This window comes from Lithobates pipiens, unplaced genomic scaffold (genome assembly GCF_037356315.1).
Source record: "Lithobates pipiens isolate NorthernLeopardFrog02 unplaced genomic scaffold, aLitPip1_a1.2 Scaffold_86, whole genome shotgun sequence".
Taxonomy (NCBI): Eukaryota; Metazoa; Chordata; class Amphibia; order Anura; family Ranidae; genus Lithobates; species Lithobates pipiens.
The window spans coordinates 684,047-699,665 of NW_027507910.1; the positions used below are offsets into that span (position 1 = coordinate 684,047).

The window sequence follows — 15,619 nt, forward strand, 5'->3', positions numbered from 1 at the left end:
TTGGGTGGTGGTTGGGTGATGGGTGGTCATATTGGTGAAGTTGATGTCTGGTGCCATTACATTGGGTGGTAGTTGGGTGATGGGTGGTCATATTGGTGAAGTTGATGTCTGGTGCCATTACATTGGGTGGTGGTTGGGTGATGGGTGGGTGGTCATATTGGTGAAGTTGATGTCTGATGTCATTACATTGGGTGCTAGTTGGGTGATGGGTGGTCATATTGGTAAAGTTGATGTCTGGTGTCATTACATTGGGTGCTAGTTGGGTGATGGGTGGTCATATTGGTGAAGTTGATGTTTGGTGTCATTACATTGGGTGGTGGTTGGGTGATGGGTGGGTGGTCATATTGGTGAAGTTGATGTCTGATGTCATTACATTGGGTGCTAGTTGGGTGATGGGTGGTCATATTGGTGAAGTTGATGTTTGGTGTCATTACATTGGGTGGTGGTTGGGTGATGGGTGGTCATATTGGTAAAGTTGATGTCTGATGTCATTACATTGGGTGCTAGTTGGGTGATGGGTGGTCATATTGGTGAAGTTGATGTTTGGTGTCATTACATTGGGTGGTAGTTGGGTGATGGGTGGTCATATTGGTAAAGTTGATGTCTGATGTCATTACATTGGGTGGTAGTTGGGTGATGGGTGGTCATATTGGTAAAGTTGATGTCTGATGTCATTACATTGGGTGCTAGTTGGGTGATGGGTGGTCATATTGGTAAAGTTGATGTCTGATGTCATTACATTGGGTGCTAGTTGGGTGATGGGTGGTCATATTGGTGAAGTTGATGTCTGATGTCATTACATTGGGTGCTAGTTGGGTGATGGGTGGTCATATTGGTGAAGTTGATGTTTGGTGTCATTACATTGGGTGGTGGTTGGGTGATGGGTGGTCATATTGGTAAAGTTGATGTCTGATGTCATTACATTGGGTGCTAGTTGGGTGATGGGTGGTCATATTGGTAAAGTTGATGTCTGATGTCATTACATTGGGTGCTAGTTGGGTGATGGGTGGTCATATTGGTAAAGTTGATGTCTGATGTCATTACATTGGGTGCTAGTTGGGTGATGGGTGGTCATATTGGTGAAGTTGATGTCTGATGTCATTACATTGGGTGCTAGTTGGGTGATGGGTGGTCATATTGGTGAAGTTGATGTTTGGTGTCATTACATTGGGTGGTGGTTGGGTGATGGGTGGTCATATTGGTAAAGTTGATGTCTGATGTCATTACATTGGGTGCTAGTTGGGTGATGGGTGGTCATATTGGTAAAGTTGATGTCTGATGTCATTACATTGGGTGCTAGTTGGGTGATGGGTGGTCATATTGGTGAAGTTGATGTCTGATGTCATTACATTGGGTGGTAGTTGGGTGATGGGTGGTCATATTGGTAAAGTTGATGTCTGATGTCATTACATTGGGTGCTAGTTGGGTGATGGGTGGTCATATTGGTAAAGTTGATGTCTGATGTCATTACATTGGGTGCTAGTTGGGTGGTGGGTGGTCATATTGGTAAAGTTGATGTCTGATGTCATTACATTGGGTGGTAGTTGGGTGATGGGTGGTCATATTGGTAAAGTTGATGTCTGATGTCATTACATTGGGTGGTAGTTGGGTGATGGGTGGTCATATTGGTAAAGTTGATGTCTGATGTCATTACATTGGGTGCTAGTTGGGTGATGGGTGGTCATATTGGTGAAGTTGATGTCTGATGTCATTACATTGGGTGCTAGTTGGGTGATGGGTGGTCATATTGGTGAAGTTGATGTCTGATGTCATTACATTGGGTGCTAGTTGGGTGATGGGTGGTCATATTGGTAAAGTTGATGTCTGATGTCATTACATTGGGTGCTAGTTGGGTGATGGGTGGTCATATTGGTGAAGTTGATGTCTGATGTCATTACATTGGGTGCTAGTTGGGTGATGGGTGGTCATATTGGTGAAGTTGATGTCTGATGTCATTACATTGGGTGCTAGTTGGGTGATGGGTGGTCATATTGGTAAAGTTGATGTCTGATGTCATTACATTGGGTGCTAGTTGGGTGATGGGTGGTCATATTGGTAAAGTTGATGTCTGATGTCATTACATTGGGTGCTAGTTGGGTGATGGGTGGTCATATTGGTGAAGTTGATGTCTGATGTCATTACATTGGGTGGTAGTTGGGTGATGGGTGGTCATATTGGTGAAGTTGATGTCTGATGTCATTACATTGGGTGGTAGTTGGGTGATGGGTGGTCATATTGGTGAAGTTGATGTCTGATGTCATTACATTGGGTGCTAGTTGGGTGATGGGTGGTCATATTGGTGAAGTTGATGTCTGATGTCATTACATTGGGTGGTAGTTGGGTGATGGGTGGTCATATTGGTGAAGTTGATGTCTGATGTCATTACATTGGGTGCTAGTTGGGTGATGGGTGGTCATATTGGTAAAGTTGATGTCTGATGTCATTACATTGGGTGGTAGTTGGGTGATGGGTGGTCATATTGGTGAAGTTGATGTCTGATGTCATTACATTGGGTGCTAGTTGGGTGATGGGTGGTCATATTGGTAAAGTTGATGTCTGATGTCATTACATTGGGTGCTAGTTGGGTGATGGGTGGTCATATTGGTAAAGTTGATGTCTGATGTCATTACATTGGGTGCTAGTTGGGTGATGGGTGGTCATATTGGTGAAGTTGATGTCTGATGTCATTACGTTGGGTGATTGAAGTCGTATTGATGAAGTTGATGTCCGATGTCATTGTGGTGGTTGGGTGGTGGTATTAGTGAAGTTGATATCTGGGTTCTGTTTGCGCTATCTGTGATTAATAAAATGGAATCTCAGATAATATTAATCGGGGGATGGAATTTCCATGGACTGGGTGACTGCCCGGGTCCCTGACATTACTGTCCTTCTAATCTCTCTGTGTATGTGGTCACATTTAGTCTTGATGGAGGTGTTGGGTAATATCTGAGGTGTGGTCTTCCGCTGCCTCTTTTCCAGCTCCCACTGGGGGATTCTCACTTCTGCTACTGCATTTGCCAGAAGATAAAATCTGACACTGTGAATAAAGTAATGATGGGGACCGTTCACAGCGGAGGCCTCATGTCCTATTATCTACATGAAAACCATGGCTGAGCACCTCAGAGGACCTCACATTTCCTACATGAGGGCCACGGGAGCCGCAACTCAATGCTTCCAGTACCTGGTAGTTGTCAGTGGCATCGCCCAGCAGCCCCCCAAATGTGATGGCGTTTGTTATACAGCCGAGGTAGATGAAGAGAATGGCAGAGATGGATTGGATGTGGAAGCCGTCATAGAAGTCACTGAGGAAAAAGGGGAGCTTCCTCTTCATGTCCAGATACAGTCCTCCACAGAACCTGAGAGGTGACACAACCAGGAGAATGGAAGAAGAGTTACATGTGGACTATAGGAACATATTGGGTTATATGAGATACAGCGCTCACATGTGGACTACAGGAACATATTGGGTTATATGAGATACAGCGTAGCCATAAGTGCACTACAGGAACATATTGGGTTATATGAGATACAGTGTGGTCACATTTTGACTACAAGAACATATAAGGTTATATGAGATATAGATCAGTCATACGTGGACTACAGGAACATATCAGGTTATATGAGATACAGTGTGGTCATACGTGGACTACAAGAACATATAAGGTTATATGAGATATAGATCAGTCATATGTGGACTACAGGAACATATCAGGTTATATGAGATACAGATCCATCATATGTGGACTACAGGAACATATCAGGTTATATGAGATACAGTGTGGTCATAAGTGCACTACAGGAACATATAAGGTTATATGACATACAGAGCCATTACATGTGGACTACAGGAAGATATTGGGTTATATGAGATACACAACGGTCATATGTGGACAACACGAACATATCAGGTTATATGAGATACAGTGTGGTTATACGTGGACTACAAGAACATATCAGGTTATATGAGATATAGATCAGTCATACGCGGACTACAGGAACATATCAGGTTATATGAGATACAGATCCATCATATGTGGACTACAGGAACATATCAGGTTATATGAGATACAGCGTAGCCATAAGTGCACTACAGGAACATATCAGGTTATATGAGATACAGATCCATCATATGTGGACTACAGGAACATATCAGGTTATATGAGATACAGTGTGGTCATACGTGGACTACAGGAACATATAAGGTTATATGACATACAGAGCCATTACATGTGGACTACAGGAAAATATTGGGTTATATGAGATACACAACGGTCATATGTGGACAACACGAACATATCAGGTTATATGAGATACAGCATGGCTATATGTGGACTACTGGAACATATTGGGTTATGTGAGATACAGAGGGGTCATATGTGGATTGGTGCTCAGTTCCTGATTGGATGAGAAGTGAAATCTTCAAATCTTTATTTAAAATTAATTAACTTGGTATCCCAACACCCACTTCCTGAGGTTGGGATACCAAGTCTGATGGAGCCGGTCCCATCTCCAGACTGAGTGACTCGATGGAGGACTCACCTGCCGGTCCAAGAAAGCTCTTCTCCAATCTCATGGGCAACGGGCATCTCGTCATCTTCACTTGGACCTCCTCCACTGCCGCCACCAACCCCTCCGGCCGACCCATTCATCTGTCCGGCTTCATTCACAGAGAACACCGATTTCCTGTTGTAGAAGGTGGGAGAGTCACCTTATTGTAGGGAGAATATTTTACCTTTATTCCTATGAAGATCTACAACATGGAATCCATCGCTCAGAAATAAGATGATTATTATTCTTATACAGGATTTATACAGTTTGCAGAGCACTGTACAATATAAAGACAGTACAGGGACAATACAATACAAGTAGGTTAGGAGGGTCCTACTCATAGGAGCTGACAATCTAATAGGGTGGAACAAGTGGTAGAAAAGGTAATAACTGTGAGGGACGAGCTGATAGAATTAAAAGTTCTGTTAGCTGAAGACAAGATAGGCCTCCCTGAGGAGATGAGTTTTCAGAGATCAGTTGGACAGATCGAGGTAGAGAGTTCCAGAGGATGGGAGAGGCTCTGGAGAAGTCCTGGAGGTGAGCATGTGAGTAGGAGACAAAGGAGCTAGAGAGTCGGAGGTCTTGGGGAGGAATGGAGAGGACGGTTTGGGTGATCTCTGGAGACAAGATTGGTGATGTAGCTCGGGGCAGAGCTGTAAATGGCTTTGTATGTTATTGTTAGTATTTTGAATTTAACACTGACATGGAGGTCAGTGGAGGGATTGGTAGAGAGGGGTGGAGGACACTGAATGGAGGTCAGTGGAGGGATTGGTAGAGAGGGGTGGAGGACACTGAATGGAGGCCAGTGGTTGGATTGGCAGAAAGGGGTGGAGGACACTGAATGGAGGCCAGTGGAGGGATTGGTAGAGAGGGATGGAGGACACTGAATGGAGACCAGTGGAGGGATTGGTAGAGAGGGGTGGAGGACACTGAATGGAGGCCAGTGGAGGGATTGGTAGAGAGGGGTGGAGGACACTGAATGGAGGCCAGTGGAGGGCTTGGTAGAGAGGGGTGGAGGACACTGAATGGAGGCCAGTGGAGGGATTGGTAGAGAGGGGTGGAGGACACTGAAAGGAGACCAGTGGAGGGATTGGTAGAGAGGGGTGGAGGACACTGAGTGGAGGGATTGGTAGAGAGGAGTGGAGGACACTGAATGGAGGTCAGTGGAGGGATTGGTAGAGAGGGATGGAGGACACTGAATGGAGACCAGTGGAGGGATTGGTAGAGAGGGGTGGAGGACACTGAATGGAGGTCAGTGGAGGGATTGGTAGAGAGGGGTGGAGGACACTGAATGGAGATCAGTGGAGGGATTGGTAGAGAGGGGTGGAGGACACTGAAAGGAGACCAGTGGAGGGATTGGTAGAGAGGGGTGGAGGACACTGAATGGAGGCCAGTGGAGGGATTGGTAGAGAGGGGTGGAGGACATTGAATGGAGGCCAGTGGGGGGATTGGTAGAGAGGAGTGGAGGACACTGAATGGAGGTCAGTGGAGGGATTGGTAGAGAGGGGTGGAGGACACTGAATGGAGACCAGTGGAGAGATTGGTAGAGAGGGGTGGAGGACACTGAATGGAGGCCAGTGGAGGGATTGGTAGAGAGGGGTGGAGGACATTGAATGGAGGTCAGTGGAGGGATTGGTAGAGAGGGGTGGAGGACACTGAATGGAGACCAGTGGAGTGATTGGTAGAGAGGGGTGGAGGACACTGAATGGAGGCCAGTGGAGGGATTGGTAGAGAGGGGTGGAGGACACTGAATGGAGGTCAGTGGAGGGATTGGTAGAGAGGGGTGGAGGACATTGAATGGAGGTCAGTGGAGGGATTGGTAGAGAGGGATGGAGGACACTGAATGGAGACCAGTGGAGTGATTGGTAGAGAGGGGTGGAGGACACTGAATGGAGGCCAGTGGAGGGATTGGTAGAGAGGGGTGGAGGACACTGAATGGAGGTCAGTGGAGGGATTGGTAGAGAGGGATGGAGGACACTGAATGGAGGTCAGTGGAGGGATTGGTAGAGAGGGATGGAGGACACTGAATGGAGGCCAGTGGAGGGATTGGTAGAGAGGGGTGGAGGACATTGAATGGAGGTCAGTGGAGGGATTGGTAGAGAGGGGTGGAGGACACTGAATGGAGACCAGTGGAGTGATTGGTAGAGAGGGGTGGAGGACACTGAATGGAGGCCAGTGGAGGGATTGGTAGAGAGGGGTGGAGGACACTGAATGGAGGTCAGTGGAGGGATTGGTAGAGAGGGGTGGAGGACACTGAATGGAGACCAGTGGAGGGATTGGTAGAGAGGGGTGGAGGACACTGAATGGAGGTCAGTGGAGGGATTGGTAGAGAGGGGTGGAGGACACTGAATGGAGGTCAGTGGAGGGATTGGTAGAGAGGGGTGGAGGACACTGAATGGAGGTCAGTGGAGGGATTGGTAGAGAGGGGTGGAGGACACTGAATGGAGATCAGTGGAGGGATTGGTAGAGAGGGTGGAGGACACTGAATGGAGGTCAGTGGAGGGATTGGTAGAGAGGGGTGGAGGACACTGAATGGAGACCAGTGGAGGGATTGGTAGAGAGGAGTGGAGGACACTGAATGGAGATCAGTGGAGGGATTGGTAGAGAGGGGTGGAGGACACTGAATGGAGGCCAGTGGAGGGATTGGTAGAGAGGGGTGGAGGACACTGAATGGAGGTCAGTGGAGGGATTGGTAGAGAGGGGTGGAGGACACTGAATGGAGGTCAGTGGAGGGATTGGTAGAGAGGGGAGGAGGACACTGAATGGAGGCCAGTGGAGGGATTGGTAGAGAGGGGTGGAGGACACAGAATGGAGACCAGTGGAGGGATTGGTAGAGAGGGGTGGAGGACACTGAATGGAGGTCAGTGGAGGGATTGGTAGAGAGGGGTGGAGGACATTGAATGGAGGTCAGTGGAGGGATTGGTAGAGAGGGGTGGAGGACACTGAATGGAGACCAGTGGAGGGATTGGTAGAGAGGGGTGGAGGACACTGAATGGAGGCCAGTGGAGGGATTGGTAGAGAGGGGTGGAGGACACTGAATGGAGATCAGTGGAGGGATTGGAAGAGAGGGTGGAGGACACTGAATGGAGGTCAGTGGAGGGATTGGTAGAGAGGGGTGGAGGACACTGAATGGAGACCTGTGGAGGGATTGGTAAGAGGGGGTGGAGGACACTGAATGGAGGTCAGTGGAGGGATTGGTAGAGAGGGGTGGAGGACACTGAATGGAGGCCAGTGGAGGGATTGGTAGAGAGGGGTGGAGGACACTGAATGGAGGTCAGTGGAGGGATTGGTAGAGAGGGGTGGAGGACACTGAATGGAGGTCAGTGGAGGGATTGGTAGAGAGGGGTGGAGGACACTGAATGGAGGTCAGTGGAGGGATTGGTAAAGAGGGGTGGAGGACACTGAATGGAGGTCAGTGGAGGGATTGGTAGAGAGGGGAGGAGGACACTGAATGGAGGCCAGTGGAGAGATTGGTAGAGAGGGGTGGAGGACACAGAATGGAGACCAGTGGAGGGATTGGTAGAGAGGGGTGGAGGACACTGAATGGAGGGATTGGTAGAGAGGGGTGGAGGACACTGAATGGAGGTCAGTGGAGGGATTGGTAGAGAGGGGTGGAGGACACTGAATGGAGGTCAGTGGAGGGATTGGTAGAGATGGGTGGAGGACACTGAATGGAGGTCAGTGGAGGGATTGGTGGAGAGGGGTGGAGGACACTGAATGGTGGTCAGTGGAGGGATTGGTAGAGAGGGGTGGAGGACAATGAATGGAGGTCAGTGGAGGGATTGGTAGAGAGGGGTGGAGGACACTGAATGGAGGTCAGTGGAGGGATTGGTAGAGAGGGGTGGAGGACACTGAATGGAGGGATTGGTAGAGAGGGGTGGAGGACACTGAATGGAGGTCAGTGGAGGGATTGGTAGAGAGGGGTGGAGGACACTGAATGGAGGTCAGTGGAGGGATTGGTAGAGATGGGTGGAGGACACTGAATGGAGGTCAGTGGAGGGATTGGTGGAGAGGGGTGGAGGACACTGAATGGTGGTCAGTGGAGGGATTGGTAGAGAGGGGTGGAGGACAATGAATGGAGGTCAGTGGAGGGATTGGTAGAGAGGGGTGGAGGACACTGAATGGAGGTCAGTGGAGGGATTGGTAGAGAGGGGTGGAGGACACTGAATGGAGATCAGTGGAGGGATTGGAAGAGAGGGTGGAGGACACTGAATGGAGGTCAGTGGAGGGATTGGTAGAGAGGGGTGGAGGACACTGAATGGAGACCAGTGGAGGGATTGGTAGAGAGGGGTGGAGGACACTGAATGGAGACCAGTGGAGGGATTGGTAGAGAGGGGTGGAGGACACTGAATGGAGGTCAGTGGAGGGATTGGTAGAGAGGGGTGGAGGACACTGAATGGAGGTCAGTGGAGGGATTGGCAGAGAGGGGTGGAGGACACTGAATGGAGGTCAGTGGAGGGATTGGTAGAGAGGGGTGGAGGACACTGAATGGAGGTCAGTGGAGGGATTGGTAAGAGGGGGTGGAGGACACTGAATGGAGGTCAGTGGAGGGATTGGTAGAGAGGAGTGGAGGACACTGAATGGAGGTCAGTGGAGGGATTGGTAGAGAGGGGTGGAGGACACTGAATGGAGATCAGTGGAGGGATTGGAAGAGAGGGTGGAGGACACTGAATGGAGGTCAGTGGAGGGATTGGTAGAGAGGGGTGGAGGACACTGAATGGAGACCTGTGGAGGGATTGGTAAGAGGGGGTGGAGGACACTGAATGGAGGTCAGTGGAGGGATTGGTAGAGAGGGGTGGAGGACACTGAATGGAGGCCAGTGGAGGGATTGGTAGAGAGGGGTGGAGGACACTGAATGGAGGTCAGTGGAGGGATTGGTAGAGAGGGGTGGAGGACACTGAATGGAGGTCAGTGGAGGGATTGGTAGAGAGGGGTGGAGGACACTGAATGGAGGTCAGTGGAGGGATTGGTAGAGAGGGGAGGAGGACACTGAATGGAGGCCAGTGGAGGGATTGGTAGAGAGGGGTGGAGGACACAGAATGGAGACCAGTGGAGGGATTGGTAGAGAGGGGTGGAAGACACTGAATGGAGGGATTGGTAGAGAGGGGTGGAGGACACTGAATGGAGGTCAGTGGAGGGATTGGTAGAGAGGGGTGGAAGACACTGAATGGAGGGATTGGTAGAGAGGGGTGGAGGACACTGAATGGAGGTCAGTGGAGGGATTGGTAGAGAGGGGTGGAGGACACTGAATGGAGGTCAGTGGAGGGATTGGTAGAGAGGGGTGGAGGACACAGAATGGAGACCAGTGGAGGGATTGGTAGAGAGGGGTGGAGGACACTGAATGGAGACCAGTGGAGGGATTGGTAGAGAGGGGTGGAGGACACTGAATGGAGGTCAGTGGAGGGATTGGTAGAGAGGAGTGGAGGACACTGAATGGAGGTCAGTGGAGGGATTGGTAGAGAGGGGTGGAGGACACTGAATGGAGGTCAGTGGAGGGATTGGTAGAGAGGGGTGGAGGACACTGAATGGATGTCAGTGGAGGGATTGGTAGAGAGGGGTGGAGGACACTGAATGGAGGTCAGTGGAGGGATTGGTAGAGAGGGGTGGAGGATACTGAATGGAGGTCAGTGGAGGGATTGGTAGAGAGGGGTGGAGGACACTGAATGGAGGTCAGTGGAGGGATTGGTAGAGAGGGGTGGAGGACACTGAATGGAGGTCAGTGGAGGGATTGGTAGAGAGGGGTGGAGGACACTGAATGGAGATCAGTGGAGGGATTGGAAGAGAGGGTGGAGGACACTGAATGGAGGTCAGTGGAGGGATTGGTAGAGAGGGGTGGAGGACACTGAATGGAGGTCAGTGGAGGGATTGGTAGAGAGGGGTGGAGGACACTGAATGGAGGCCAGTGGAGGGATTGGTAGAGAGGGGTGGAGGACACTGAATGGAGGTCAGTGGAGGGATTGGTAGAGAGGGGTGGAGGACACTGAATGGAGGTCAGTGGAGGGATTGGTAGAGAGGGGTGGAGGACACTGAATGGAGGTCAGTGGAGGGATTGGTAGAGAGGGGAGGAGGACACTGAATGGAGGCCAGTGGAGGGATTGGTAGAGAGGGGTGGAGGACACAGAATGGAGACCAGTGGAGGGATTGGTAGAGAGGGGTGGAAGACACTGAATGGAGGGATTGGTAGAGAGGGGTGGAGGACACTGAATGGAGGTCAGTGGAGGGATTGGTAGAGAGGGGTGGAAGACACTGAATGGAGGGATTGGTAGAGAGGGGTGGAGGACACTGAATGGAGGTCAGTGGAGGGATTGGTAGAGAGGGGTGGAGGACACTGAATGGAGGTCAGTGGAGGGATTGGTAGAGAGGGGTGGAGGACACTGAATGGAGGTCAGTGGAGGGATTGGTAGAGAGGGGTGGAGGATACTGAATGGAGGTCAGTGGAGGGATTGGTAGAGAGGGGTGGAGGACACAGAATGGAGACCAGTGGAGGGATTGGTAGAGAGGGGTGGAAGACATTGAATGGAGGTCAGTGGAGGGATTGGTAGAGAGGGGTGGAGGACATTGAATGGAGGTCAGTGGAGGGATTGGTAGAGAGGGGTGGAGGACATTGAATGGAGGTCAGTGGAGGGATTGGTGGAGAGGGGTGGAGGACATTGAATGGAGGTCAGTGGAGGGATTGGTAGAGAGGGGTGGAGGACATTGAATGGAGATCAGTGGAGGGATTGGTGGAGAGGGGTGGAGGACACTGAATGGAGGTCAGTGGAGGGATTGGTAGAGAGGGGTGGAGGACACTGAATGGAGACCAGTGGAAGGATTGGTAGAGAGGGGTGGAAGACACTGAATGGAGGTCAGTGGAGGGATTGGTGGAGAGGGGTGGAGGACACTGAATGGAGGTCAGTGGAGGGATTGGTAGAGAGGGGTGGAGGACACTGAATGGAGATCAGTGGAGGGATTGGTAGAGAGGGGTGGAGGACACTGAATGGAGGTCAGTGGAGGGATTGGTAGAGAGGGGTGGAGGACACTGAATGGAGGTCAGTGGAGGGATTGGTAGAGAGGGGTGGAGGACACTGAATGGAGGTCAGTGGAGGGATTGGTAGAGAGGGGTGGAGGACACTGAATGGAGGTCAGTGGAGGGATTGGTAGAGAGGGGTGGAGGACACTGAATGGAGGTCAGTGGAGTGATTGGCTGAGAGGAGTGGAGGACACTGAATGGAGGTCAGTGGAGGGATTGGTAGAGAGGGGTGGAGGACACTGAATGGAGGTCAGTGGAGGGATTGGTAGAGAGGGGTGGAGGACACTGAATGGAGGTCAGTGGGGGGATTGGTAGAGAGGGGTGGAGGACACTGAATGGAGGTCAGTGGAGGGATTGGTAGAGAGGGGTGGAGGACACTGAATGGAGGTCAGTGGAGGGATTGGTAGAGAGGGGTGGAGGACACTGAATGGAGGTCAGTGGAGGGATTGGTAGAGAGGGGTGGAGGACACTGAATGGAGGTCAGTGGAGGGATTGGTAGAGAGGGGTGGAGGACACTGAATGGAGACCAGTGGAGGGATTGGTAGAGAGGGGTGGAGGACACTGAATGGAGGTCAGTGGAGGGATTGGTAGAGAGGGGTGGAGGACACTGAATGGAGATCAGTGGAGGGATTGGTAGAGAGGGGTGGAGGACACTGAATGGAGGTCAGTGGAGGGATTGGTAGAGAGGGGTGGAGGACACTGAATGGAGGTCAGTGGAGGGATTGGTGAAGAGGGATGGAGGACACTGAATGGAGGTCAGTGGAGGGATTGGTGGAGAGGGATGGAGGACACTGAATGGAGGTCAGTGGAGGGATTGGTGGAGAGGGATGGAGGACACTGAATGGAGGTCAGTGGAGGGATTGGTAGAGAGGGGTGGAGGACACTGAATGGAGGTCAGTGGAGGGATTGGTAGAGAGGGGTGGAGGACACTGAATGGAGGTCAGTGGAGGGATTGGTAGAGAGGGGTGGAGGACACTGAATGGAGGTCAGTGGAGGGATTGGTAGAGAGGGGTGGAGGACACTGAATGGAGGTCAGTGGAGGGATTGGTGAAGAGGGATGGAGGACACTGAATGGAGGTCAGTGGAGGGATTGGTGGAGAGGGATGGAGGACACTGAATGGAGGTCAGTGGAGGGATTGGTGGAGAGGGATGGAGGACACTGAATGGAGGTCAGTGGAGGGATTGGTAGAGAGGGGTGGAGGACACTGAATGGAGGTCAGTGGAGGGATTGGTAGAGAGGGGTGGAGGACACTGAATGGAGGTCAGTGGAGGGATTGGTAGAGAGGGGTGGAGGACACTGAATGGAGGTCAGTGGAGGGATTGGTAGAGAGGGGTGGAGGACACTGAATGGAGGTCAGTGGAGGGATTGGTAGAGAGGGGTGGAGGACACTGAATGGAGGTCAGTGGAGGGATTGGTAGAGAGGGGTGGAGGACACTGAATGGAGGTCAGTGGAGGGATTGGTAGAGAGGGGTGGAGGACACTGAATGGAGACCAGTGGAGGGATTGGTAGAGAGGGGTGGAGGACACTGAATGGAGGTCAGTGGAGGGATTGGTAGAGAGGGGTGGAGGACACTGAATGGAGGTCAGTGGAGGGATTGGTAGAGAGGGGTGGAGGACACTGAATGGAGATCAGTGGAGGGATTGGTAGAGAGGGGTGGAGGACACTGAATGGAGGTCAGTGGAGGGATTGGTAGAGAGGGGTGGAGGACACTGAATGGAGGTCAGTGGAGGGATTGGCAGAGAGGGGTGGAGGACACTGAATGGAGGTCAGTGGAGGGATTGGCAGAGAGGGGTGGAGGACACTGAATGGAGGTCAGTGGAGGGATTGGTAGAGAGGGGTGGAGGACACTGAATGGAGGTCAGTGGAGGGATTGGTAGAGAGGGGTGGAGGACACTGAATGGAGATCAGTGGAGGGATTGGTAGAGAGGGGTGGAGGACACTGAATGGAGGTCAGTGGAGGGATTGGTAGAGAGGGGTGGAGGACACTGAATGGAGGTCAGTGGAGGGATTGGCAGAGAGGGGTGGAGGACACTGAATGGAGGTCAGTGGAGGGATTGGTAGAGAGGGGTGGAGGACACTGAATGGAGGTCAGTGGAGGGATTGGTAGAGAGGGGTGGAGGACACTGAATGGAGGTCAGTGGAGGGATTGGTAGAGAGGGGTGGAGGACACTGAATGGAGGTCAGTGGAGGGATTGGTAGAGAGGGGTGGAGGACACTGAATGGAGGTCAGTGGAGGGATTGGTAGAGAGGGGTGGAGGACACTGAATGGAGGTCAGTGGAGGGATTGGCAGAGAGGGGTGGAGGACACTGAATGGAGGTCAGTGGAGGGATTGGTAGAGAGGGGTGGAGGACACTGAATGGAGGTCAGTGGAGAGATTGGTAGAGAGGGGTGGAGGACACTGAATGGAGGTCAGTGGAGGGATTGGTAGAGAGGGGTGGAGGACACTGAATGGAGGTCAGTGGAGGGATTGGTAGAGAGGGGTGGAGGACATTGAATGGAGGCCAGGGGAGGGATTTGTAGAGAGGGGTGGAGGACACTGAATGGAGGTCAGTGGAGGGATTGGTAGAGAGGGGTGGAGGACATTGAATGGAGGCCAGGGGAGGGATTGGTAGAGAGGGGTGGAGGACACTGAATGGAGGTTGGTGGAGGGATTGGTAGAGAGGGGTGGAGGACACTGAATGGAGGTCAGTGGAGGGATTGGTAGAGAGGGGAGGAGGACACTGAATGGAGACCAGTGGAGGGATTGGTGGAGAGGGGTGGAGGACACTGAATGGAGGTCAATGGAGGGATTGGTAGAGAGGGGTGGAGGACACTGAATGGAGGTCAGTGGAGGGATTGGTAGAGGGGGGTGGAGGACACTGAATGGAGGTCAGTGGAGGGATTGGTAGAGAGGGGTGGAGGACACTGAATGGAGGTCAGTGGAGGGATTGGTAGAGAGGGGTGGAGGACACTGAATGGAGGTCAGTGGAGGGATTGGTAGAGAGGGGTGGAGGACACTGAATGGAGGTCAGTGGGGGGATTGGTAGAGAGGGGTGGAGGACACTGAATGGAGGTCAGTGGAGGGATTGGTAGAGAGGGGAGGAGGACACTGAATGGAGACCAGTGGAGGGATTGGTGGAGAGGGGTGGAGGACACTGAATGGAGGTCAGTGGAGGGATTGGTAGAGAGGGGTGGAGGACACTGAATGGAGGTCAGTGGAGGGATTGGTAGAGAGGGGAGGAGGACACTGAATGGAGACCAGTGGAGGGATTGGTGGAGAGGGGTGGAGGACACTGAATGGAGACCAGTGGAGGGATTGGTGGAGAGGGGTGGAGGACACTGAATGGAGGTCAATGGAGGGATTGGTAGAGAGGGGTGGAGGACACTGAATGGAGGTCAGTGGAGGGATTGGTAGAGGGGGGTGGAGGACACTGAATGGAGGTCAGTGGAGGGATTGGTAGAGAGGGGTGGAGGACACTGAATGGAGGTGAGTGGAGGGATTGGTAGAGAGGGGTGGAGGACACTGAATGGAGGTCAGTGGAGGGATTGGTAGAGAGGGGTGGAGGACACTGAATGGAGGTCAGTGGAGGGATTGGTAGAGAGGGGTGGAGGACACTGAATGGAGGTCAGTGGAGGGATTGGTAGAGAGGGGTGGAGGGCACTGAATGGAGGTCAGTGGAGGGATTGGTAGAGAGGGTGGAGGACACTGAATGGAGACCAGTGGAGGGATTGGTGGAGAGGGGTGGAGGACACTGAATGGAGGTCAGTGTAGGGATTGGTAGAGAGGGGTGGAGGACACTGAATGGTGGTCAGTGGAGGGATTGGTAGAGAGGGTGGAGGACACTGAATGGAGACCAGTGGAGGGATTGGTGGAGAGGGGTGGAGGACACTGAATGGAGACCAGTGGAGGGATTGGTGGAGAGGGGTGGAGGACACTGAATGGAGGTCAGTGTAGGGATTGGTAGAGAGGGGTGGAGGACACTGAATGGTGGTCAGTGGAGGGATTGGTAGAGAGGGGTGGAGGACACTGAATGGAGACCAGTGGAGGGATTGGTAGAGAGGGGTGGAGGACACTGAATG

At 52.1% G+C, this 15,619-nt stretch overlaps 1 protein-coding gene across 1 annotated transcript in view; it reads right to left on the reverse strand.

Annotated features, from left to right (window-relative positions):
- LOC143973613 (electrogenic sodium bicarbonate cotransporter 4-like) overlaps positions 1–15,619 on the reverse strand; it is a 193,600-nt gene that overhangs the window by 47,677 nt on the left and 130,304 nt on the right. Inside the window, exons 13-14 of the mRNA XM_077474470.1 lie at positions 4,540–4,683; positions 3,182–3,356 (exon numbers count right to left, since the gene is read on the reverse strand). Of these exons, the coding sequence (XP_077330596.1) occupies positions 3,182–3,356; positions 4,540–4,683 (319 nt within the window). The remainder of the gene's footprint in view (positions 1–3,181; positions 3,357–4,539; positions 4,684–15,619) is intronic.